Below are 26540 nucleotides of genomic sequence, written 5' to 3'. Positions count from 1 at the left end.
TTGAGTTATGCGGTTACAGCTGTCAAGTATGGAATGCTACTTGGAGGTTTACATACAACGGTCTGTCCTATTTAAATATTTGCAGAACGCAGTGGTGGGCCATAAGACCCTGCAAGGCCTTCTCTGCTGGCGTAAACATATCTGAATCACAGACTGGTTAATTATACGTATTTTGTCTCCATAAATTCTTATTAAATAATTCAAAATTGTCTTTCAGCTTCCTTTCATTGCTTTTCCCCTGTTGTGCTGCTTCTGACTCTGGTAACAAATGATGGCTTAAATGTAATTCGTTAAATGCTTAAATATGAAGACACACATTTTCTTTTGTTTCACCTTACAAATGAACTGTCTGTATTGTGTCAATAGTTGCTTTATAAAGTGAGTATTGTGGTCAAAATCGGGATTCTCGCGACCAAATCGTGAGACTTAGCTTGTATGCCAGCTGACATCATAAAATGATATAACAGATCATTTCTGGCCTTGAGTTTGACACCCGTCTTCTTCTTTTCCTTTCGGACACAAAAAAATGTCCAACCCGAAAATGAGTTGCATAAAGCCCAAAGGCAAGGTTGAGAACGCCTCTTCAAACATATTCCGCCTATTCATTCTGTCAATAATATTGACTCTAATCATTAAAAGACATTTGCATTGAAAGGGTTGTACAGTATATTGCATATTAGAAACGTTATATAACAGAAAAACAGTAACGTATACACCATGTGTTGTGTAAATTAGTTACTCGGAAAGTAACTTAATTGCGCAACGTGTTTTCTGGCATTGGAAACGTTTTTGGGCAGGAGGGAATTATCTGATGCAACAGCAGTGTGACTTTTGTACTGTACAGTCTTCATTGGGCATGACTGAGAGCCAAGAATCAAGATTGCACAGACATCTGCCCCCGTGTGGATATTCTTGGTTTCTCACGTAAACTCAGTAAATTATTTTGGTTAAACGTTAATATGTGATGTAATATTTTCACATTGATTATGTATTTGAAAATACTGTATCACATACGTACTAATACAGTTCGTCATATTACTGTGTGATTAATGCAGTGATTTTCAACCACTGTGCCACGATACACTAGTGTGCCGTGAAAGATCGTCAGGTGTGCCGTGAGAAATTATCTAATGCCACTTTTTTAATTAAACATTTAAAAAAACATTTATTAATCATTTTCTGCCAATAATACGGGACAGCCCGGTGTCTGTGGTGTCAAGACTGGGAGGGTCATTTAGTATTCGTCCGTGTGGCAACACGGAGCTGATTGTCTGTTTTCGTGATGGTTAGTGGTGTGCTGAAACATTTTCCAATGTAAAAAAGGTTGAAAAACACTGGATTAATGCATTTTAAATATGGGATACTAAGATGTTCTACTGTACATGTACTTGAATAGGCAATCGTGTATCACAGGACACGCCCATCACACTTGTGACTAATGACCTAATTAAATTGTCCCTCATTAGATCACTTGTGGGCAGAAAAGAAAAGGCATAAAAACCCGTTCATGAGTTGGGCATGAGCTATGGAAGTGAGCGGCAGGTAGGTATTGCAGAGGAATTTCCAACGGGTTTAAGCGTTTCTACCCGTGTTTCATGATGCAATTTTACACAAACGTTTGGAATTGACTGTGTAAGTTGCTTTCGGAATGCTATTTCTCGTAGGCTAGTGATCTAAATGCTAGTACGTGTATATAATTTAGGCACCGGTATTTTGACAAACCTATGAAGTCTTTTTGGATTAAAGTTAAGTTCACTTAAAGTGAAGAAACGCTTCTGTCAAAAGGTTTGGGGGTATTCATTGTTCAGGTGTAATTTAAATGTAACTTCAAAATGCGCTGCAATCTTGACGGATCAACTTGTTTCGAACTTTTAAATCAACATATACTTGTATATGTGTAACGGAGTTGTGCGCTTAGATTATTAAATTATGAAGGAAGTGACGCAACGGCGCACAGTGTGGCACTATGTCCCGCCCATAGTTTCCAGAACAATCTCGAGGAGATTCAGGGTGAGTCGCAATTTTCTGTTGGTCTCGATTAACGCGCATTTTCATGACAATATCTTATTTTGTTTCCCCTTTTGTACTGTCTAGTGTTCTAATTAGTTCCCTTATTCATTTCGAGTCCAGATTACTTTTTGTGTCATTATTTACTTCACGTTTTGTCGAGTGGAACTTTGGAGCGCATGTGCTTCATAGTGCTTTTCTATTGCGCAGTTAATCACAAGACGAAACCCATGCGACTTCACCCATCCCTTCTGCCATACTGTGTTGCAGGTAATAATTGTTTCATTTCGTTTTTATTGAACAATATTTAGTTTCTTGTGTCGTGTTTCATTTGCCCGTGAGTGTCCGTGGCTGGTTGAACTGTGCGCCAGCCATTACAAGCGCACCGCGTGTTCTGCTGAGTCTCCGCCCATGATGCGTTCAGGGACATCTTGTAAATAACAGTGAACTTGTGTTGTATTCTCTTTTTCTGTAAATAACCACTATACGATCACACGTTGTTAATTCTGTTTTGTTATCTACAATGTTTTGCATTTGAGAACAATCTCGAGGAGATTCAGGTTAATCACAAGACGAAACCCATGCGACTTCACCCATCCCTTCTGCCATACTGTGTTGCAGAAATAAAAGAAATAAAAAGACACATCCACGCGTCTCGTCTTCATTAATACAGCAGCATCGTGGAGATGAAGACAGTCACTGTTGTGACACCCGTCACATATGTATAAATCAACATATAGTTGTGATATGTGCCCGAGTCTTATTTTGCATGTGATCTAATAAGCCCAACAGGAAAGTTGTTAACAGAGATTGGATAGTTCTCTTCATGCTGTTAGCTCACAGTGGGGCCGATTTAGCACAAATTCTACGTCACGATTGTTAGGTTTTTCTTGGAGGGCAAAGGCCCATTATCAACAGGTTTCAACTGAGGCTGAACTCGTCCCAAAAAAACAAATGGCTGTTCAGAGGACGGGGGTTTTTGTATCTCTTGCGAGTTATGCAACGAGTACTGAAACGGTAAACTGTTCATGATGTGCACCGAAGTAAAAAATGTATTTACAAAAGACCATTGAAATAGTCATCCTCCAAATTTCCTCAAAAGAATACCATTCCTAACGTTTTTGACTGCCGTGTTTCATTAAAAATACTGTGTATGCTTCTCTTCCAGGCTTTGCGTGCAGAAGACTTCCACCTCCTGTGAAATAAATGTTTAAGCAAGTGTGGATTATTAAAAAAAATATACACGCACACACTCTGTAGCACCATGAACAATACACGCGTTTCTTTGGTTAGATACATATTTGATTAATCTAGATCGAAGTTATGACTTTTTAGTAAAGACGGGAGTTTTACATGAAAGCGTTGGAATTCAATTGTTAAAGGGAAGCAATAAACGCAGATAGAGTCCAGTTGATTGCTGGTTTGCGACACTCTTATGTGTTTTTTTCCCCCCGAACTTCTTTGACGAAGTTTGGACTTTTTTCCCATCAGCCACTGAGAGCGTGACGACGATGACGCCAGGAAACACGCGAGAACTCATTTCCGCCACCAACATGGCGACGTAGGGATGTTATTGTCCTAGCACTCGTGCAATCTTAGTTATATCGCCCACAAATCAGCGGCAACCGACTGACAAAGTTGGCGGAGGCATGAGAGGAATATTCGGAGATAATGTTGCGATCAACCGGCTTCTTCCGTGGGATTGACTGTCCGTTTTATACAGAATACACTGAGGGCAAAGGCAGCGGCAATGGGTGCAATAGACCCTACTGTCACTTCAGGCACAGCCAACAGCGACGGCAGACCTACGGAGAGGCTACTGTCGAAACCAAAAAGCTCGACGCCCCCCACAAAGGTGATTTTCAATCTGGTACGTGGTTTTACTTGTGTTTCTAGATACAATTGGAAAGCCGTTCGGCTTTGAGAACATGTTTGAAAGACTAATTGCGAATCGTAGATTGGTGGCAATTTCTTCAAACTCGTATACGCAACTGGTAACGAACCTACCATTATGGCACTGGCTACGCATAATTCTGTTGCAAGACACAACGTACACCATGTCCTCTGTCTGAGGGTTTACTATCCAGTCATTTCCCAGCAACTTGTCTTGGAAAAGACGCGACCGTCATAAATGTTAGCTTGTTTTTCCACAAACATTCGACTTTAACATTGTGTTCAATGCTATCCTATCAATGAATGCACCGTGTTCTAAAGGTGGGCAGATTGTGAATTTGGTACCGGAGCTTTGCTTTGGTATGGCCTCGCAAATCTTGCGTAAAGTTCTCTGCTATTTCCAACATTTTGAATTGTTTGTGTTGTATCAAAATAAGTCTCCACTGAATTATGGGACACCCTACAGCAATTTGGCATACATTCATCTCTAAATAATTGAATGCACAATAAAATATGAAGCGCATTTCGATACGTTTCCAACAAAAATGTGCGAACCATTATACCAACCAACGATCAATTATTTTTTCTGAAATATCTCACAGCAAGTGAACAAAATATGGTTGAGATATGGTCATCTGGTTGAGAATTTGTGACAGCAAAGCCTATGCATGTAACGTGTCAGAAAATGCACTTTAACTCCTACCTTGTATGTAAAATTTGGCAAAATGAGATTGTTAAGTGTTCACATTTCTATCATTGTTTTTTAATTAGTATTTTTGCTTTGCGCTATGCAGTGTCTTTTTATTTCTGTATTGCGATGAGAGGGTTTGTCACCACATTGCAGTGAAAACACAAAACCAATTTTGTGAATATTGCCGGGTTGCTCAATATAATTATAATCTAGTAAATCTCAATTTAAAATACTGCAACTGTCATCAAAACTTGTGCAGCCATTTATGTCATAACACCCCTACGGAGTACACTTGGATTGGATTTACCTTTATTATACCTTTAGTCTGTGGTCATGAAGTCCTTTGAACGCCTCGTGCTGAACCACCTAAAGAACATCACCGGACCTCTGCTAGATCCTCTTCAGTTTGCCTACCGGGCAAACAGGTCTGTGGAGGATGCAGTCAACATCGGACTGCACCACATCCTCGACCACCTTGACAACACAGGAACCTACGCAAGGATCCTGTTTGTGGACTACAGCTCTGCGTTCAATACCATCATCCCAGAACTCCTCATCCCCAAACTTCTCCAGCTTGGTGTGTCCCCCACGATCTGCCAGTGGACCCTCAGCTTCCTGACAGGACGGACACAACAGGTCAGACTGGGAAATATATCATCCACGACACGAACCACGAGCACTGGAGCCCCGCAGGGATGCGTCCTCTCTCCATTGCTCTTCTCTCTCTACACGAACGACTGCACCTCAACGCACCGAGCTGTCAAATTCATAAAGTTCGCAGACGACACCACGGTCATCGGTCTCATCAAAGACGGCGACGAGTCTGCGTACCGACAACAAGTGGAGCAGCTGGAGCTCTGGTGCAGCCGTCACAACCTGGAGCTGAACACGCTCAAGACAGTTGAGATGATGGTGGACTTCAGGAAACATCCATCACCACAGCTACCCCTCACACTATCCAACTGCCTGGTGTCAACCGTTGAGACCTTCAAGTTCCTGGGAATCACAGTCACCCAGGACATGAAGTGGGAGGTCAACACCAACTCTATCCTGAAAAAGGCCCAACAGAGAATGTACTTCCTGAGGCTGCTAAAGAAGCATGGCCTGCTACAGGAGGTGCTGCAACATTTCTACACGGCTGTCATCGACTCCATCCTGTGTTCTTCCATCACCGTTTGGTTCGGGGCCGCCACAAAAATGGACAAAATCCGACTTCAACGGACAGTTAGGACGGCGGAAAAAATCATTGGCACCGCCCTACCCACTCTCGAGGACTTGCACACTGCAAGAATCCAAACTAGGGCGCGGAAAATCCTACTGGACCCTCCGCACCCTGCCCACCACCTTTTCCAGCTACTCCCCTCAGGCAGGCGCTACCGATCCATGCGCACCAAATCCAGCAGACATTTAAACAGCTTCTTCCCCCAAGCCATTAATTGTTTGAACTCTTTCAACAGTAGCCAAAATGGAACTGTATAGTGCCACTTAGCAGTTTTTTTGACAACGATACTAGTTCAGCGTGTTCTACCGGAAACAAATTCCTTGTGTGTCCTACATACTTGGCAATAAAGATGATTCTGATTCTGATTAGTCTCGCAGTGGAGGAATTTAAATTTCACTGCAGCAAAGTTATGAAAGGAAATAAAGAAGTCGAAAACCAAAATACACTGTTATTTTGACAACATTACAAAGCCAATAGAATCTCTTGTCCATACTCAATCATACAAAGAACAGTCTTTCAGATGGCATCGACATGTTTTAAGACATGGAGAGGTCGTGTTTAAGAATTTTGAGAAATAAAATGGCTTTTAAAGCAGAATCCTCATGTTTTGTTCTTTGTAAAAAAAATTAGCACCATTTTGCACATTTCAATTCTGATCTGAGCAACGTATCCCGATGAACATAGAACCACTGAAAGCAAAAGAAAAAAACACACTTGATATTAACATAGCCTACAGCTACAGATGCTCCAGAACTTACGAACGAGATACGTTCCGAATGGTCGTTCATAAGGTGAATTTGTTTGTAAGTTGTTTTAGTGCTATATTTTGTATGGAATGTATGTTTAAGGCTTATCTAAGTAGGTTTAAGGTTTATATAAGTATGTTTAAGGGTTATATAAGTAACCTGTATTGGTTTGTACTGAAAAATAAACATTTAATAAAATATATGCTCGATAAAGATATGTATATGTACAACTGGAGAGGAATACTACATATGTTAGAGAGCAAGAGAGATCTCACAGCGCCTGACGTCAGTATAGGCGGCGGAAAGCAGCATTACTCGGAAAAAGGTGCACAATACAAAATCCAACTTCCAGCATCTTTTTCCGAACATTTTTCAACATACCCGCAAAAATGTTCGGATGTACCGTTGTTCATAACTCGAATGTTCGTAAGTAGGGGAGTGTCTGTATTGGAACTAGTGCAGCCAAAAGAAATGGGATGAAACGAAGAGAATGGACTTATGGGTACAAACCAAATCAATTTCATGGAACAAATATTAAATGAAACCTTGTTTTTATAATGAAGCTGAATCGGAGTATTTCAAAATAAAACAATTATTACGGCATGTGGTAATAAATGGCTTTTGTCTTGGATTCTAAGCGTGCCATACTGTCTTTGCTGCAGAACAAGCTTATGACCCTTTCAAGCCTGAAGTTGTGAGGCCTCAAGAGCATCAGAATGGAACTTTGTCTCGCTCGGGAGACCTCACCGGTGCTCTGGAGATGGTCAACAAGGCAATCGAGGAGGTCCGCAATGAAGTCGAGAGGGAGAAGAAGAAGTTGTTTCGAATTGGGGATGACTCCTATACTTCCGGGATAAGAGCAATCGCGTCCTCTTCTGATAGTGTTAAAGGTCAAGCTGCAGCTACACACTTGCCCTACGATCCTGGAAGGTATCAAATGACATCAGGAGGGTATAACCCCACCCCTGGTTGCAGCAAGTACACATTGGATTCGGACAGTCGGGGAAGCAACAGTAACTCCATGGAATATGTTCCCACTTTGTTAAAAAAGAAGCCATCACGGACACCCGTACACAGAGTCACTTCGCCGCCCCTAAGTCCTAAACCATCAACGAGGACATCTTCCTCCACATGTAAATACACCGTAGATACTACAAGACCATCTACGGACATGGAATACGACCCACTCTCCAACTACTCTGCAGGGATAGCAGTAAAGCGCAAGAGCGATGGGAACGTGTGCAATATTACTGCGCAGGGCAAAAAGACGAATAGACGCCCCGCATCAGATGAGGTCATTGTGAGAGAAACGCCGCATCGGAGCTTAAACGCAAACAAGTACACAATTTCTGAATCTGACGAAGAGAGTTCCGGAACAGAATACAAACCCATTTCACTCAGTAGTCTTCAGCAGAGAAAAGCCAAGAGCACGACCAAAGTTGAAGACCGTGTAACGAAGGAGAAGAAAGAAAGTGCAAAGGGTACCGTCGTATCATTGCCGCAGAGGAATAAGGAGCACTTGGAGACGGAAGATCGTTCGGGGCAAAAGATGGGCCCTGAGAAAAAGAAGTTAAAAATTGAAAAATCACAGAAAGCAAACGTAGACCATACGTCTGTCATCAAAAAAAGTAGCAAGAATAAGTCTCAGCAAAAAGACGCCACCAAAAAGGAAAACAAGAGTCACGGGAAGAACCGTGATAGCAGAAAGGACGTTGTTAAAGTTCAGACTGCTGACAAAGTTCAGAAAGAACACAAAATAAGTGACGGGAAGGTGAATCCCAAAACAAATCCCACCAAACCAAGTAAAAGCAGCAAGTCCGTGGCTTCAGACAAGGAGCGAAGCAAGCAGAAGGACACTAAACATAAAAACGGTCATTTAAATGATAAGAAAAGAGACAAGAATGGAAAGAAAGTGAGCAAAAGCAACTCCTCTAGCGCAAAGAGCAAAACCGTTTCTGAAATCAGCAAAGGTAAAATGAAACATCGTGAAAAGGTAAAAAGCTTGAAGGAGAAACAAAGCACTTTGAGTCACGCTGAACTTTTTGGGGATGAGAGTCCGGAGGAGGCAGAACCGATTGTGGTGGATGATAGCGAGGACGATTCGGAAGAAGTACTCGTGAGGAAATCTGCTGACGCTTTGAAGAGGGGGCAAGTAAATAAAAGGAAAGCCTCGGAAGTGACTCCGTCTTCCTCTGAGTATGAAGACGATAAAGCCGCGGAAAAGAGCGGGACGAATAAAGACGCTGCGATAGACTTGTCACTTTTTCAGGTTGACTTAGACTTTGATTCAGATCCCTTGGAAGAGTGCTTTCGGATCTTCAATGAATCTCAGGATGTGAAAAAGGAAGACAAGGGAAGGCAAGCGAAGCAGGTAGCGCTCTTACAGAACGTTTGATATGTTGATGTTCGACGCTTTCTGTTACATGTTCATGTTATATGTGTGTGTGTGCTGTCAGCCATGCAGAGATTTAGAGGAAGACAACGCTGAGAGCACTTTATCCACTCTCTTCCCTGGTCAGAAGAAGAGAGTCTCGCATTTTGCTGCCAAAGGAAATGTAAGTGGACCTCATCCTCCGTTAGCTTTTTCTAATCATGTGAGCCCCGTTCTAGTCGTTTGTTCCCAAACTGCGGGCCCCATCGTAGGCATGTACATATTTCACAGTGATACCGCAGCTTACAAACTTAATTGGTTCCCAGAAAGTGTGTGTAAGGCAAAAAGTTCGTCTGCCGAACATTTATTTCCCATAAGAAACCATTAAAAATTACAATACAGTGAGACCTCAACTTACGAACTTAATTGGTTCCCAGACAGAGTGTGTAAGGCGAAAAGTGTGTATCTCAAAAAAAAATTAACATAGGAAACCATTAAAATGGGAATAATCCGTTCCTGGGTTTCCACAAAATATACTTTTCAACTAAATAAGCCTTAAGACTACACACAACATACCTTATTCTATGTATAATAAATGTGCTATTGTATTGTAATGAAAGAAATACACTGCATTGTATCATAAAGTCACTTTATTTACATTTGTGATGGTCATTTATGGCTTGATGGAATGGCTTTGACGGTCGAAGGTCAAAGGGAATTGCTGTAAAAAAAAACTGTGCTGTAAAATAAAGTTTTATTTACCTTTTTGATGGTTGTTAATGGCTCATGGAAGGAGAGTCACCTTCCATAAGGACTGTTGGTAACTTAACGTCTGATGCTGTTCGGTCGTGTGCTTACGCCGAAGATCACTCCGCCAGCCGTGGTGGGTGTGTATTATGAAAATAGTGCTTATTATAAGGTTTAATTTTCATAAATTTGACCTTTGTAAGACAAAAAGTTTGTAAGATAAGGTGTTTGTAAGTTGAGGTCTCACTGTAATCCGTTTATAGGTCCCCAGAAAACATACATTTCTACTAAATAAGCCATAAAACTACACAAAAGATACCTTATTTTATGTACAGTGATCTCTCACTACTCCGTGGTTCACATATCGTGGCTTCAGTGCATCGCTGATTTTTTTTCAGGGGAAAAAAACTTTTTTTTTTAAATTAATGCCAATCAAATGTGCAAACAAACAATGGCAGAATGCTCATGGAGCATTCTGCTCCAAGAGTGCCAACAACTACCGATAACAATGTTCTTCTCTCGGAGAAAGACTCCTTCAGTAGAAAAAGACGCGACAGCGCAGCGGAGTCAGGACGAATATGCGCAACAGCAAAATATTGTTTTACAGCACCGTTCTTTAAACTATTAAAAAAAGAGGTTTTATTTTTTGTTTCGTTCTGCAGTACGTATAGTTTTGCATTGTAAAAAAAAAGCTGACTACATTGTACTTCGCGGATTTCACCTATCGTAGGCTATTTTTGGAACGTATCTTCCACGATAAACGAGGGTTCACTGTATAATAAATGTGCTATTGTATTGTAATTAAAGAAATAAACTGTATAATAAAGTCATTTTATTTACATTTGTGATGATCGTTGATGTAGTTGTCTCTTGATGATATCCGAGATACCTTGCAAGCTGGGTCCGAGAGGACACTAATTTCATCTGTGCTGTATGTCATGCATATTAGCATATTTGACAATAAAGCTGACTTTGACTTTTAGTGAAGTTGCCGCGCTTTCATGGCGATAATACCCTCACTCACTGTCCCCTGCTAGCTGCTTTTTGTTAATCCAAATCAACAGAAGTTTTTCAACCTCTTCTATTTCCTGAGACCGTTGCTAAGACAACACAGAAACACCCTAAACCACACGTAGCAATGGTCGACTTAGCATACTGGTACTGGGACGCTAAGTCACACAAACGCACACATTGTTCGTGTTTTTCGATGATCTCCTTCTGCTCAACGGTAATTTTTTGTGTGCCCTCTTCGGCTTAACACTAGCCTGCGGTGGGATCTCTTTTGGTGCCATCATAGCAAAAGTACTCCACTCGATAACAAACCACCGTGGCGCTGTGTGGATCGGTTCGTCCGCCGAAAACTAGTTTGTATGCCAAGATTATATTCTCACGAATGTAATGTTCGTAAGGCAAAAAGTTTTATTAGCTAAAGCGTTCGAAAGCCGCAGTATCCCTGGACCTCTACCGTAGCTTTGGCTCATTGAAATGCTCTGATATGGATTGGATTGGCCTTTATTAGTCTTTCAGTGGAGAAATTTACATTTCACAGCAGCAAGGTTATGGAAGGAAGAGGAAAGGAAAGGAAGAAGTTGAAAAACAAAACACAGGAGCTGCTGTAAAGGCATTGCCAGAGGCCATCGCCTGTCTTTTATCGGCAGTCCCAGCAAGAAAAACAAAGACCCGAACAAATTCGGTAATGGCGCTCTACGTCATATTTCCAATTCCTGAATAAATTCGGGAATTGGAGTGAATGAGTTAAAATCAGTTTTTTGACGACAATACTAGTGCAGCGTGTTCTACCAGAAACAAATTCCTTGTGTGTTCTACATACTTGGCAATAAAGATGATTCTGATTCTGAAAAGGAATTTACTGTTGATTTTCAAATCTAATACATCCATCCGTTTACTTATTCAAACTCAACCAATATGATATCATAATGAATTTCTTTTTATTTCAATGATAGAAAAAGGTTTATTTTGAATCACATTCCATCCATTTATCTGATCCGCTTTTTTCCTTATTTTCCTCTTTGTCAGATTGACGTACCTTCCAAGAATGTAGTCCGGCCGTACAGGAGACCCACGGCTCAGGAGGTTTGCTATCAGCGCATGCAGATGGCGCAGCAGCAAGCTGCTCAGCTTTCTGCCACAGTCAAACCACCCGCAGAGAGCACACCCAGCTCCAGTTCTTTAAGAGAGAAGAAGCGGATTGCACACCGTCCCAACCCATTGACAGTATCTTCAAAGACAAGTATGTCATTACTGTTTATTCCAATTGTTGGTTACGTTGTGAAAAAGGACCCGTGGTCACCTTATTGAATCTTCAAATTATGATTTGTTTCTCTATATGGGGTTTGAAATTAGCAAATATCAACGAATAATGCAGGCAGATTTTCGTCAGAAATCAAAAAATGGCTGTCACTGAAGAGTAGGAAAGAAGATTGCGAGCTCTAGAAACATACGCAAATGCTTCTTTTTGCTTGAAACTTGGCAGTTATGGAGAAAAACAAATATTCTCCCACTTTTATGAGTTATAAAAATACAACTTACTCACCTTTATAAACTGTAGTGTTAGCAAAAAGAGCGTAAACTTCAATCCAATTTTTTCCCCGTTTCTTGTATTCGGAAATTTCAAGAACCAGAATGGAGGGAAACGTGTGATATGCCATCATAAGCTGCATATTGTTAGGTTAAAACATTATGAGCTAACATTAGCATTAACAGTAGCAATTGCAGGGTAGCAGCGCTCTGCGGTGTTGCTACCCTGCTTGCAATCGGGAAAGACATGCCCATTTCATGGTAAGATCAGAGCATTGTCATCAAATGGTGAGTATAGTTTTGCTTTTTTGATTGTTGCTGTGCCGATGACCATTTTGTGTTTGGGAGCCTTTTACTGAGTGAGTTGCTTGTTCTGTAGCCACAAAGGCACATAAGTCATCTTGTGCCGGTCCCAAGCCTGGATAAATACAGAGGGTTGTGTCAGGAAAGGCATCCGACATAAAAGCTGGGCCAAAACAAACATGCGTATCATACCTCTGAAGATGGTGGTTACTGATTCGCTGTGGCGACCCCTTGAAGGGAAAAGCCGAAAGGAAAAGAAGAGAAGAATGCAAGAGGTGCAAAAAAAAGTTGTATAAATTATAAAATCTATTAATTCAGATTTGAATATTCAATCTAAAGGCTGAGCTGTCCTCTGTGACGAATTCATAACATTTAAATTCAATCCAAGTGAAATATTTAATGGGATTATTTTGACTGTCTGATAGAGAATAGACAGAATGGAAGTTATCATATTGTTGGGGTAATTCGCTGTACGAACATTTTTAAAACATCTTTTTGCATCGTTTTGTTTTGTTTTGGACTTCCTGATACGTCATATCTTGCCTGCCTTTACATGCTGTCACATTCTATTACATCACATCCTATCACATCACATCCTGTCCGTCTTACATAAATGCTCTCCCAGCGCGTCGATCTCTCTCTTACTCTCTGTCCCTCCTCGGCCGACCTCACAATGTCCCTGCTGTCTGCAAGATTAAAATAATTTATTCTGTTCAACACCTGGCTTCCTGCTGATTTCACCATCCCACTTCTAACACCCTGAAAAGCGATGAACCAGGAACGAACGGTCACTTTTAACCCATCACATATTTAAAAGTTTCATGCTGTTGTATGCTCAGTTGGCGGAACACAAGGCCCACAATACAAGCACATAAAATCTGTGGTCAATCTGAGGTGAACAGACACAGCCTGTTAGACTGTCATCCTCAGGTAGGAGATCTGGCCTTGGGTGTAATTTAGGACTTGGTAAACTCCTTCACAAGAAGAGCTCATTAGCCAGGTTGCAAATCTGTCAGTTCATGGAAAGTGTCAGTTCATTAAAATGTCTATGTTCTGTTGGTTTATGGATGTTGGTGCTTGGGACGTCCAGGGGCGTGGTATTCTAATCAAGAAGACTATGTTATACTAATATATCACTTAAATTTGCATATACTCTCAATAAATAGCTTGGCCGAGGGTTGCGGAGGTTGGGCGTCTGTCATGAATGGCCGCATCCCCTGCTGGCAGTAAAAGACAATCTTCCTGTGTTCGAGCCTTTGTTCACAGTGTCCGACCGGACAAACATCTCTGACACTGTTTATTTGGGCAGGTTCTTCAAATGCTGCACCAGCCGGTAGCCTACCTGTTAAGACCCAAACCACTGCCGGTATACTGTCGAAGACGACATCCACCGTTGCACAAAAACGAGTGGCTCATACACCCACAATGAAGGTATTTAATCAGAATCATCTTTATTGCCAAGTATGTAGAACACACAAGGAATTTGTTTCCGGCGAACACGCTGCACTAGTATCATCACCAGTAACCTCTAGAATGTTGTATATACATTGGTCACAGGACATATTGTGCCGAGTGAGAGGATTTACCCTTTACCCATGTGGTGTTCCGCAGGGCTCAATTTTGGGGCCTTTGCTGTTCTCACTATACCTGTTCCCATTGGCTTCCATCCTAAGCAAAATGACATTTCCTTCCACTGCTATGCAGATGACTGTCAGATCTGTGTCCCACTGAGCAAAAAAATACACTTTTTCATTTAGGCCACTTTTATCCTGCCTACAGGAAATCAAACCCTAGATGGCGCAAAACGCCTTGAACTTCAATGAAAGGAAGACAGAAGTGATATTGTTTGGTCCCAGTGGCCAATGTACATCTCAAAATGTAGACTTGGGCCCCTTGGCTTCTTATCTGAAGTCAACAGTCTCAAACTTGGGTCTTTAACTGGACAGTGACTTTAAACTTGACCGACAAATTGGTGCTGTTGTTAAATTTAGCTTCTTTCATCTTAGGCAACTGGCTAAAATAAAACCTTTCCTTTCTCATGAGCAGTAATTCATGCCTTTGTCACATCTCGGCCCGCTTACTGTAATGCGCTACTTTGGATTCAGCCAATCCTCCATGAAGCGTCTCCAGCTGGTCCAAAATACTGCTCCTCGCCTCTTGACTGGTACTCGGAAGAGGGAGCATATAACTCAGACTCTGGCATCCCTTCATTGGCTCCCTATACATTTTCGAGTTGTTTTCAAGATCTTATAATTATATGTTTTCAAATCTTTAAATGGCCTCGCTCCTCTTTACCTCTCCGAACTCATCCACCCCTACACGCCTTTCCCATGCCTCAGGTCTGCTGAACAGACATTATTAGATATGCCAAAAACTAATCGGAGGCTCAGAGGGGATCGAGCCTATTCCGTTGCTGATTCCACTCACTGGAATGGTCTGCCACTGAACATTCAACAAGCCACCTCGCTGCCCGTCTTTAAAACCCGCCCCAAAACTCACTTGTACTCTTTGGCATTTGACTCGGCATGATTCAAATTGATCTTAGTTTTACTTCCTGGTGCTTCTACTATCTCTGTGACTGCTTTATTTCCTGTATATGATAGTTGTCCATGTTAAGCGCTTTTTTGCAGCTTCAGCTAATGTTAAAGCGCTATATAAATCAAGATGTATGTACAGCTTTTGATTGTTGAAACGCGAAAATCAGGTGGTGAAAATAAAGCTTAAGAATGGATATTTTATCTGTTAAATGTGCTCTAACGCCAATACAACCCCTGTGTTCCTTTAGAGTTCTTCAATGAAGCGTCCCATTATCCCCATTGAGTTTGGGGCCAAAATCCCGACCATGATTCGCCAGCGCTACCTCAACACTTTCATAGATGAATGCATCAAATTTTGCCCATCAGAGGATGTAGCCTTCCAGATGGTAAGACTGTCATGAAACTCTTGAGTTTCCATCTCAAGTGGTTTAGTTATCTCATGTTCCTTCATGATAATGTTGTCCTACCACAGTTTGTTAACTCATTCACTGCCATTCACAAATTTATTCAGGAATTGAAATTATGACGTAGAGTGTCGTTCCTGAATTTATTCATGTTTTGTTTTTTTTCATGCTTGGGTGCTGATAAAGTGCGGGCCATGGCCTCTGGCAATTTTTTTCTTTTCCACAAGGGGGCAGCTTTTCCCCTTTTTCCATGTTAGCGCCTTGTTAGAGTTTTAGCATTTGTTAAAGCGCTATATCAACCAGTATGTATGTATTGCATTGTATTTTGGACAGCCACCCTCATTTCAACCTCATATAACTCCAGATCAATATAATTTAGGAATTAACTCTTTTTTTTCTGATGAAAGAAGAGAGTCTAAGATGTCTAACACTGTACTGAATGCTTATGTAGTCCTAAAACTCAATATTCTGAATATATTATAATTGGAGTGACAATGACAAAAACCCTGGCACTGGAGTGGACACATTTTTGCACAGTCTGTCAGTAAATGAGTTAATTGTAAGCTATTATTTCTTGTCAGGCCCTTGACAAGGAAAAGCTGGTATATGAGCGAAGTAACAGCAAGAAAATCTATGTCAATGTAGCTGTCAACACGCTGAACAAGCTCCGTAACAACAGCACCCCCTGCTCCTCGCCTGCCATCAGTAAGTGTGTCAGCATCGTCATCCATATACATACACTAATAGTGGACACCATGTACTGACTGTATTGCTATTATTAGGCAGCGAATACGGTGGTGTCTATACTCTAACGTATATTTCCATGCTACTTGACAGAGGAGGCAAGTTTACATGCATCCAGGAAAGCACAGTCTCACCAGGAAGTTCTGGGTGGCCGTCTCGCAGCTACGACCAGTTTCACTATCAATAGGATGGGGAAACAGCAAGAAGAGAAGCTCAATGGTGAGAGGTTTTGCCTTTATCCACCATTCAAAGTCGTCGTAGAGGATATTTTGGGCTTTTCCATGACCTACCGGAAACTGCCAAATATTAATTTTCCCATGACGCATTGCATTATTTACATTGAACATGGCATATGGTTGCAATATGGAGCGTTAGAACTCTAAAAGACATTAAAAAGAGGCAGCAAACAAACATATTCTTGTTTTTTTTTTTAAGAAACAATCGAATAAGTCTGCGGAGGGTAGTAATAATTTATTGCAGCAAACGACTGTTCATGAATCGAATTTAGTGGATAATGGGAATGATTTCAGAGCTGTTGCGGCACATTAGAAATCTTCAAAGCAAAGAAATTTGTAGACAGTAGTAAGAACTATTGTCCTAAGTCTGTTCTCTTTGTCTTCTCTGTAATATCCTCAAATATCAAAATAGCAAAATAGAATCAAGACAAGGGCACGTAAAATCCTATTGGACCCTCCGCACCCTAACCACCACCTTTTCCAGCTACTTGGCCAATAAAGATTATTCTGATTCTGATTCTTATTCCGATTTTGCTTTGCCCTTCTTTAGGGGTTGCACTTTACAGGAAGCTCAAGGCTTATCTAATGACAGAGGAGCAGCTGCAGGAACACGGATACCCTCGAATAAACCCCAAAGCTGTAGGGAAGGCCGTTCTCTGCAACCTCCCAGAGAAGAAGGTCATCATGGACCGTGAGTAGCCGGAAAAGATTATCTAATCTGATGCAGGTGTTAGTTTTGGGTAGTTAAATGGAATAATAATAATAACACATTTCATTTATAAGCGCCTTTCAAAACTCTCAAGGTCACTTTACTTGAAGGCTTGTAAACTTTTGTACTGAAAAATAATCATTCAATAAAATATATGCTCGATAAAGATATGTACAGGTACAACTAGAGAGAATACTACATATTACTACAAAATTGTTCATATGTACTGTTGTTCGTAACTCGAATGTTTGTAAGTAGGGGAACGTCTGTACAACGCAAATGTGAGGTTAGATTGAGTGGGACATGAGATTATTTTCTCGTGCTTTTTGTCCATCGTCTTTCCAAATATTCTTATATGTGTTTGTAGCATTCACCAAGATATGCTGCAGATGCGGTGCTGAGTATAAAGTCAATGCCAAGGGCAACTGTCTTCGTAAAGAGGAATGTGCTTTTCATTGGGGACGTTTGCGCAGGCAGAAGGGTAAGCTGTTCTGTTCAATTCATCCGTATAAAATGACAATAACTCCTGTTTACGTCAACCCCCTCTGTCCTGTTCCCGCAGTGGCTGGAGGGTGGGAGACCATGTATAGTTGCTGCTCCGCGGCTGTAGGCTCTCCAGGCTGCCAAATGGCCCAGGTATCTTCCGACGTCCAAAACCCTCATGAACATTTCAAAACCAAGTCTAAGAGCACTTTGGTGTAATTTTTAATTGTGTAAATTAACTCATTCACTGCCAGACATGTACAAAAACGTGTCCACTCCAGTGCCAGGGTTTTTGTCATTGTGACTTGAATTGCAGGACCCATAGAATACTGAGTTTTAGGACGACATAAACATTCAATGCAGTGTTAGAAACCTTAGACTCTCTTCTTTCATTAGAAAAAAAGAGTTCATTCCTAAATTATATGGGTCTGGAGATCAAAAGGTTTCTTCAGGCGTCATCTATACTTCTTTGAAGGTGTTGGACGTTTCACTACTCATCCGAAGAGCTTCGTCAGCGAACTATATATATATATATATATATATATATATATATATATATATATATATATATATATATATATATATATATATATACACACACACACACACACAGTGAGACCTCAACTTACAAACTTAATTGGTTCCCAGACAGAGTGTGTAAGGCGAAAAGTGTGTATCTCAAAAAAGTAATTCCCATAGGAAACCATTAAAATGGCAATAATCCGTTCCCGGGTTTCCATAAAATATACTTTTCAACTAAATAAGCCTTAAAACTACACACAACATACCTCAGGAAAGAGAGGCGCATTACATGAGGACTGTAATTAAAGAAATAAACTGTGCTGTAAAATAAAGTTTTAGTTACCTTTTTGATGGCCGTTGATGGCCATCAGAGTCACCTTCCATAAGGACTGTTGGTAACTTAACCTCTGGTGCTGTTCGGTCGTGTGCTTCCGCCGAAGATCACTACGCCAGCCGTGGTGGGTGTGTATTATGAAAATAGTGCTTATTATAAGGTTTAATTTTCATAAATTTGACGTTTGTAAGACAAAAAGTTTGTAAGTTGAGCTGTTTGTAAGTTGAGGTCTCACTGTATATGTATATATATCCCTAATGGACTACATAAACATTCAATACAGGGTTAGAAATTTTAGACTCTCTTCTTTCATTACAGAAAAAAAGAGTTAATTCCTAAATTATATGGGTCTGGAGTTATATGAGCTTGAAATGACGGTGGGTGTCCAAAATACAATACATATGTACATATTGATTTATATAGCGCTTAAACAACAGCTTAACCTGGAACAAAGTGCTTACATGGACAAAAGGGAAATGCTTCCCCGTTGTGGAAGGGGAAAAAAAACATTGCCAGGGGTCTAGCCGGCTCTTTACCGGCACCCAAGCATGAAAAAAAACCTAAACCTGAACAAATTCGCGAATGGCGCTCTCCATCATATTTTCAATTCCCGAATAAATCCGTGAATGGCAGTGAATGAGTTAATTTCCATTTATTTCATGAATCTCCCCAATACACGTTTCCACAGCAACATGTTCAAGATGGACGTAAGGAGTCATTAGACGGCTACGTGACGACATTCAGCAAAGCTCTCCCAGTCGATGGCAACGGAGGAGTGTTTGCCTTGGATTGTGAAATGGTAGGTCAACATGGAATAAATACAAGTTAATTTCTTCTCCAATTACTCACTGCCATGTTGTTCTCATCCGAAATGTTTCTTTCCTTTTTTTATGTATCCTTGTAACCAGTGTTACACGAGGCAAGGCCTGGAACTGACCAGAATAACGGTCATCAACTCAGACTTAAAAGTCATCTACGACACGTTCGTCAAACCGGAGAGCAAAGTGGTAGACTTTAACACACGGTGCGTTTGTCCCCTCAATTATGAATTTGGCTGGAACTGGAATGAAGATCAGAGAGTATCATGAAGGAACCACACTTTTTTGTTCTTTCACAGATTTTCCGGCGTGACAGCAGAGGATTTGGATGGTGCCACCATCACTTTGCGAGATGTTCAGGCTGTGCTACTCAGTATGTTCAGTGCTGAGTCAATCCTGGTTGGACACAGTCTTGAAAGTGACCTCCTGGCTCTCAAAGTAAATATTTTTTTTCTCCATGTTTCTATTTTAACTCATTCACTGCCAAATTTATTCGGGAATGGAAATATGAATAAAGCGACATTCCCGAATTTATTCGGGTTTTGTTTTTTTCGTGATTGGGTGCCGATAAAACGCAAGCCATGGCCTCTGGCAATGTTTCTTCTTTTCCACAAGGGGCCAGCATTTTCATTTTTTTTCATGTTACCGCTTTGTTCCAACTTCAGCTCTTGTTCAAGCGCTATATCAACCAATATGTATGTATTGCATTGTATTTTGGACAACCGCCCCCATTTCAAGCTCAGATAATTCCAGGCTCATATAACTTAGGAATTAACTTTTTTTCTGATGAAAGAAGAGAGTCTAAGGTTTCTAACGCTGCATTGAATGTTGATGTCATCCTAAAACTCAATATTCTGTGGGTCCTGGAATTCGAGTGACAATGACAAAAACCCTGGCACCCATTCAGAAACCTCACTCCTGCTGTTATTTCAGTTTCAAGTCCACTTTTTTTGTTTTTAAAGAAGTCAAAGTGGGAAATGGGGTGACATTTAGTGTTCAAATGTAACACTGGTTCTTTAAACTTATCAGCAACAGTGGTCCTCACTCCTTATCTGGAGTTATCCGGACACCATTGAAACAGGAATGTGTGTGTGTGTGTGTGTGTGTGTGTGTGTGTGTGTGTGTGTGTGTGTGTGTGTGTGTGTGTGTGTGTGTGTGTGTGTGTGTGTGTGTGTGTTTCAAACTCATTTGAATTGGAATGAACTACACTGATCTGAATCTCTGACTGTACTCCAAAATTGTAACATCAGCATTAGCATTAGCAAAAGATGCTACATCAACTAGCCATGTCATAGCAGTTACAGCCCCCACAAAAAATGTCCTAAATTCTCATTTTCATGAGTTTCCGAAACATATTTTTTCATGTTTGAAATTGGGTTTCCACAGGGTAAATCTTTTGCACACATAGTCCCCACTATGTAGCGAAAACATGTACGTCTGTGTGTGTGCACGCTTTGACCTGATAATGAAAACATTGGACATGCTCCGTTTCTGCCTTCATCCATTTCAGCTGATTCACAATTCAGTGGTAGACACAGCCATCGTGTTTCCTCACCGACTCGGTTTACCCTACAAACGTGCCTTGAGGAATCTGATGGCCGACTACCTCAAACGCATCATCCAGGACGGAGGTGAGTGAAGTTGCAGCAGATGACATTTTGATGACGAAAAAATGATGGTTGTTGTCACTATACAAGGTGAAGTTGAAGATTTCAAACAGAGAATGACGTGTAAATGCGTCACCAGAATGTTGTAGTGGTTCAATTGGTTAGTAGGACTACGAATGAAAATTAAGATTTTTTTGGGCGGGGGGGCAAATTAATATAAACCGACGAAGCTCCCTTGAAAACTACCGTATTTCTCCACTATAAGACGCACCTAAAAGAAAAGATTTTTTCAAAAGCTGACAATGCACCTCATAATTCGGTGTGCCTTATGTATGAAAAGCGTTTTAAAATATGCCATTCATTAAAGGTGCCCCTTATAATGCGGTGCACCTTATGTATGGAAAAGGTTTTTAAATATGTCATTCGTTGAAAGTGCGCTTTATATTCCAGAAAATACGGTAACTTAACTCATTCGTTGCCATTCACAAATTTATTAGAAATTTGAAAATATGACGTAGAGCGGCATTCCCGAATGTTTTTTTCTTGCTTGGGTGCCGATAAAGCACTGGCCAGACCTATGGTAATGTTTTTCCCTTCCACAAGGGGGCATCATTTCCCTTTTTTTCCCATGTTAGCGCTATGTTCCAGCTTCAGCTGTTGTTAAAGCGCTATATAAACCAATATGTATGTATTGCATTGTATTTTGGACAGCTGCCCTCATTTCAAGCTCTTATAACTCCACATCCTTATCATTTAGGAAATAACTCTTTGGTTTCTGATGAATGAAGAGAGTCTCAAGTTTCTTATATTGCATTGAATGTTTATGTCGTCCTAAAACTCAACATTCTGTGGGTCGTGGAAGTCGAGTTGCAATGCTAAAAACCCTGGCGCTGGACTGGACACATTTGCACATCTGGCAGTAAATGTAAGAATTCTGCCTAAATATTTTCTCGGTGGCCTTGGATTTCGCTTAGCTGGCTATCTAGCTGACTATCTAGCTGGTGACCTAGCTGGTTACCTAGCTAGCTATCTGTTTGCTGTCTATTAGCTGTCTGGCTGGCTATCTAGCTAGTTATCTTGCTGGCTAGCTGTTGGGCAGCTATTAGCTAGCTTGCTAGCTAGTTTTCTATCTAGTTGAGTTATTCTGGGTTGAGTGAACGCCCTCAGAAAAAAACGTATCCTGTGACTGTAAAGTGACCTTGAGAGTTTTGAAAGGCGCTTAGAAATGAAATGTATTATTATTATTAACGAGCTAAACTGGCACTATTTCAAGAACAACCAAAAATGTCAACAAAATAAACAAACAACTAATGAAAAAAAAAAACCATCATAACACGTCGCAATCTACTATATGGCCATATCATGCTACAGGTATACATAAATATTTTACCACATAAAAAGCTGTGAATATAGTCACTTTAAAATATAGAATTATATTTTCCAATCTAATATCTAATAAAAACAATCAATTAAAAACTGTTAATCAGAGAAATGCTGTTGATTTAATTTGAACATAACTGCATCATACAGCTGTTTCTAAAATATTGACATTGTTATGTCACTAAGGTACCCCGAATATTAGTGAAATACGTTTTCGTGTTTATTATGTTTGTTAAAGTCATTGTAAATGCCTTGCACACTGGGTCAGAGATGGCAGTCATTTCATCTGTGCTGTATGTCATCCATATTAGCATATTTGACAATAAAGCTGACTTTGACAATACTGTAACGCAAACTACAACATCAGAATCAGAATCAGAATACCTTTATTCGTCCCGCAATGGGGAAATTTGCAGTCCACAGCAGCAATTGAAGAGGGATGGGGTTGGGGTGGGAGTGAAAGGATAGAAAACAAGATATTCTAAGCATAACAAATAAAAATATCAACTGTATACTGTGCAAATGTAGATGTGCAAAAACCGTTCTATAAACAAGACTGTACATAGTGCAGAATCAAGAGATGCATTTAGATATATTGCAACAACCCATATTTACAAGTGTCCAGTTTTTTTTTTTTTTTTTTTTTTTTTCACATGTGATCATTGGGAATTGTGAAGCCTGACAGCAGTCGGTAGGAACGAGCGGCGGTACCTCTCCTTCTTGCAGCGCGGGTGTAATAGTCTCTGGCTAAAGGAGCTACCCAGAGCTGTCAGGATGGGCAGGAGGGGGTGGGAGGGGCTGTCCGTCATAGCTTTTAGTTTAGCTAGCGTCCGTCTGTTGCCCACCTCCTCTAGAGAGTCCAGCGAGCAGCCCACGACAGAACTGGCCCGCTTGACAAAGCGCTCCAGTCTTTTTCTGTCCCGGGTGGTGATGCTGCCTGACCAGCAGACAATGCCATAGTGGATGGCTGATGCCACCACAGAGTCATAGAAAGTCTTTAGGAGTGACCCCTGAACTCCAAAAGACCTCAGTTTCCTGAGGAGGAAGAGGCGACTCTGTCCCTTTTTGATTAGGGCATCCGTGTTTGTTGTCCAGTCCAGTTTATTGTTGAGAGTAACACCCAGGTACTTGTAGGAGGTCACCCTCTCAATGTCCGAACCCTGGATGTTCAATGGTGCAGGTGACGATTGTTTCCTGCAGAAATCCACCACCAGCTCCTTGGTTTTGCCAGTGTTGATCTGGAGGTGATTCTGCTGGCACCAGTCCACAAAGTCCTTTGTCAGTCCCCTGTACTCCCTATCGTCTCCCTCTGTAATGAGGCCGACAATAGCTGAGTCGTCAGAGAACTTCTGAAGGTGGCAGGTTGGGGTGTTGTAGTTGAAGTCCGAGGTGTAGAGGGTGAAGAGGAATGGAGCCAGGACTGTTCCCTGCGGCGCTCCGGTGCTGCAGAGAAGCCTGTCCGACTCACAGTTTTTTACCCTCACGTACTGTGGCCTGTTTGTGAGGTAGTCTGTAATCCAGGATGTGAGGTGATGGTCGACTCCGGCATGCTTCAACTTCAACAAAGAATACCTTCCAAGAGTAAATAAAGCGTTCTAATCTTCGTTGAGGATTTTTTTTTTCATCCAGATTCCGATGTTGAGTCTCTTTAGATTGGAGGTGCGGGTGTTCATAGCGTTGAAGATAATTTGGGTCATGCTTCAAGGCCAGAATTCTGATTGTTCAATGTTGCCAGTAGATGTCACCATTGCATGTTCTTTTTCATGTTTTTTTTTTTAGAAGGGGGAAAAGCGCAGCATGCAAGGCATGACTTCATACATTGCTTAAGTGTTGATTAAATTACAGACGCTCCCCGATTTACAAACATTTGAGTTACAAACAACGGTACATACGAACATTTTTTGTAGTAAAATAGGTAGTATTCTCTCCAGTTTTACATGTACATGTCTTTATAGGGCATCTATTTTATTAAATGTTCATTTTTCACTCCAAACCAATACAGGTTACTTATAAAAGGCTTAAACATACAGTGATACCTTGGCTTACGAACTTAATTGGTTCCCCGACAGAGTGTTTAAGGCGAAAAGTGTGTATCCCAAAAATTAATTTCCCATGGGAAACCATTAAAATGAGAATAATCCGTTCCCAGGTCCCAGAAAACATAATTTTCTACTTTCTAATTTTCTAAGCCTTAAAACTACACAAAATATACCTTATTTTATGTATAATAAATGTGCTGTGGTATTATAATGAAAGAAATAAACTGTACTGTATATTAAAGTGGTTTTATTTACCTTTGTGATGGTCGTTGATGGCTTGTTGTAATGGAGTGGCCGGTTTCATCAGCATTAAACACTTGATGAGGAACGTAACCTTCTTCTTTCACCATCTTGAGGAATGATCCCTTGTAGGTGCTTTCTCTGTGATAATTTTATGCCTCATCAATTGTGTTCTGTTTAGCTGGGTTGATAGCTTTTTGCATCAAGTGTACAGATGGCTTGTGCGGGTTGTTTGTGGAGCCTGATTAATGGAATATTTTAACCTTGCAGTCTACACTCTGCCTTTGAACTATAAAAGTTGAAACTCTCACTGTCGTCTGCCTGTCTCTTTAATGTTTAAACCACCCCCCTCACTGCTGCGTTCTTGACCAATCACGTGGCTTTAACCGAAGCCTGGGGGCGGGGAATAGAGGACAAAAACAGTCGGCTGCCATTTGGTTGTTAGAATAACGGGCTCGTTCGCGAACGACACATCATTCATTTAGGCAGCTTCCTGTACGAAAAAAGTTCGTATGCCAAGGTAAAATTTTCATAAATATAACGTTCGTAAACCGGAAAGTTCGTAAGCCAAGGGGTTCGTAAACCGAGGTATCACTGTACTTATATAAACCTTAAACATGCATATATAAGCCTCAAACAAATTCACCTTACGAACGACTGTTCGGAACATATCTCGTTCATAACTTTTCTGTTTTTACAGTCGATGGCCACGACTCAAGTGAAGATGCCACCGCCTGCATGGAACTGATGATATGGAAGCTGAAAGAGGATGCAAAAGTCAAGAGATGACCTCACGCCACCCCTTTCAGGCCAAAAATCACGTCGAGGAAGGTTATTTGGAGAGGTTGAGACAGTTCAGCCAGGTTTTGAGCACAAACAGGCCAGAAGAACCTCTTGCTGTGGTTTCTTGGCACTGAGATAAGCAATAGGAGCCTCCCCCCAATTATCAGTGTTACTTTTATTTATAATTCAGGACCTCATGTATGTGAGTCAAAGTACATTTGTGTGTCGGCTTTTTGAAGCCGGGGGCCTCAACAACAATCAGAATAAAAGACTTGTGTTGCCTACAGGAGGACGAGGAGGATTGTTATGGTTTCTTTGGCAGGCTAAGTTGTACTAGAAGAAAACTCTTGAGTGTGAGTTCTACCTGCGAAAACGTCCAGTGGCAAGAAAGCCCCTTTTTTCCTTGTTGTACGTAAGTGCATCGCTCTCTTGGTCTGTTGTATCGTTACCATTGAAATGCACTTTGCTACATCGCACCTGTTTGTAAGAGTTGAATTGTTTCAAATGACTTAACTTATCATACTTGATCATATTCAGGAAACGCATTGTGTTTGCTCCCAACTATTTAATGTATTTACACAAAAGCATTGTACTTTTCAGTACCATCTCTGCCATGTGATCTGCATGAAATAGAAGATCAGGTAACATACATTTCTTAGCTTTGTATCATTGGCTTGCACGAGTAAATTGAGTCTATATGAGGTACCTTGTTATGTTAGTTTAATAATGACCATACAGACTTCTGTAAATACGCTCAAAGCGGGGTTCTTTTGTATTTCTGTATTTTTGATTGTTTCTCTTTTCTATTAAAAGGTTATTCGTTAAAAAAAAGTGTAAATAGTGGCTGTCCAAGTACAGTACAGGACCTCTTAAAGGACAACCGACGCCTCCCGACAAATTGTGTCCATAATTTGTAAAATCACTTGAAATGACTTCTACGGAGCGTATTTCACAAAGATTTCACGGCATGTAGCTATATTTTACGTTTTAAGAGTCGCGCTGAATATATTCAGGAAGTCTTCTTTTCGAGTTGATGACGATGCCTGACGTGACGTCAAGTCTGGAACGCCCCTGACCGAGAAAGCGACACACAATGCATTTTGTACTTGGTCTGAAAAATTCGTGTTGATCCATGTTGATGGCGAAATTAGAAGGAAAACATAAATAATGCGATGGTGAATCCTTG

The 26540-nt window shown here is 40.9% G+C and overlaps 1 protein-coding gene across 3 annotated transcripts; it reads left to right on the top strand.

Moving 5' to 3' along the window:
- The first annotated feature begins 1481 nt into the window (after nt 1-1481).
- On the top strand, nt 1482-26540 carry rexo1 (REX1, RNA exonuclease 1 homolog). 3 transcript variants are annotated; one of them, XM_089001846.1, is made up of 17 exons: nt 1482-1542; nt 3176-3877; nt 7222-8930; nt 9016-9114; nt 11715-11928; nt 13828-13949; nt 15304-15441; nt 16041-16164; nt 16297-16422; nt 16990-17130; nt 17516-17629; nt 17711-17784; nt 19176-19286; nt 19396-19511; nt 19605-19743; nt 20816-20936; nt 25272-26540. In XM_089001846.1, the coding sequence occupies exons 2-17, from the start codon at nt 3679-3681 to the stop codon at nt 25358-25360; spliced, it is 3636 nt and encodes a 1211-aa protein (XP_088857972.1). In that variant the 5' UTR covers nt 1482-1542; nt 3176-3678; the 3' UTR covers nt 25361-26540. The 3 variants fall into 3 exon arrangements, with proteins under 3 accessions (XP_088857972.1, XP_088857971.1, XP_088857973.1); XM_089001845.1 differs by lacking the exon at nt 1482-1542 and adding an exon at nt 1549-2277; XM_089001847.1 differs by lacking the exon at nt 1482-1542 and having other exon boundaries at nt 1549-3862.

Source organism: Hippocampus bargibanti, linkage group LG07, assembly GCF_051943395.1.
Source record: "Hippocampus bargibanti isolate YZ-2025 linkage group LG07, ASM5194339v1, whole genome shotgun sequence".
Taxonomy (NCBI): Eukaryota; Metazoa; Chordata; class Actinopteri; order Syngnathiformes; family Syngnathidae; genus Hippocampus; species Hippocampus bargibanti.
This window is presented reverse-complemented; position numbering and strand designations above follow the sequence as displayed.

Bases quoted from the DNA above. Each gene is read 5' to 3' on its own strand.
- rexo1 (XM_089001846.1), top strand. From the start codon at position 3,679: ATGTTGCGATCAACCGGCTTCTTCCGTGGGATTGACTGTCCGTTTTAT. The intron at 16,423-16,989 runs GTGAGAGGTTTT...GCCCTTCTTTAG, and splicing joins GCAAGAAGAGAAGCTCAATG to GGGTTGCACTTTACAGGAAG. The intron at 17,785-19,175 runs GTATCTTCCGAC...ACGTTTCCACAG, and splicing joins CAGGCTGCCAAATGGCCCAG to CAACATGTTCAAGATGGACG.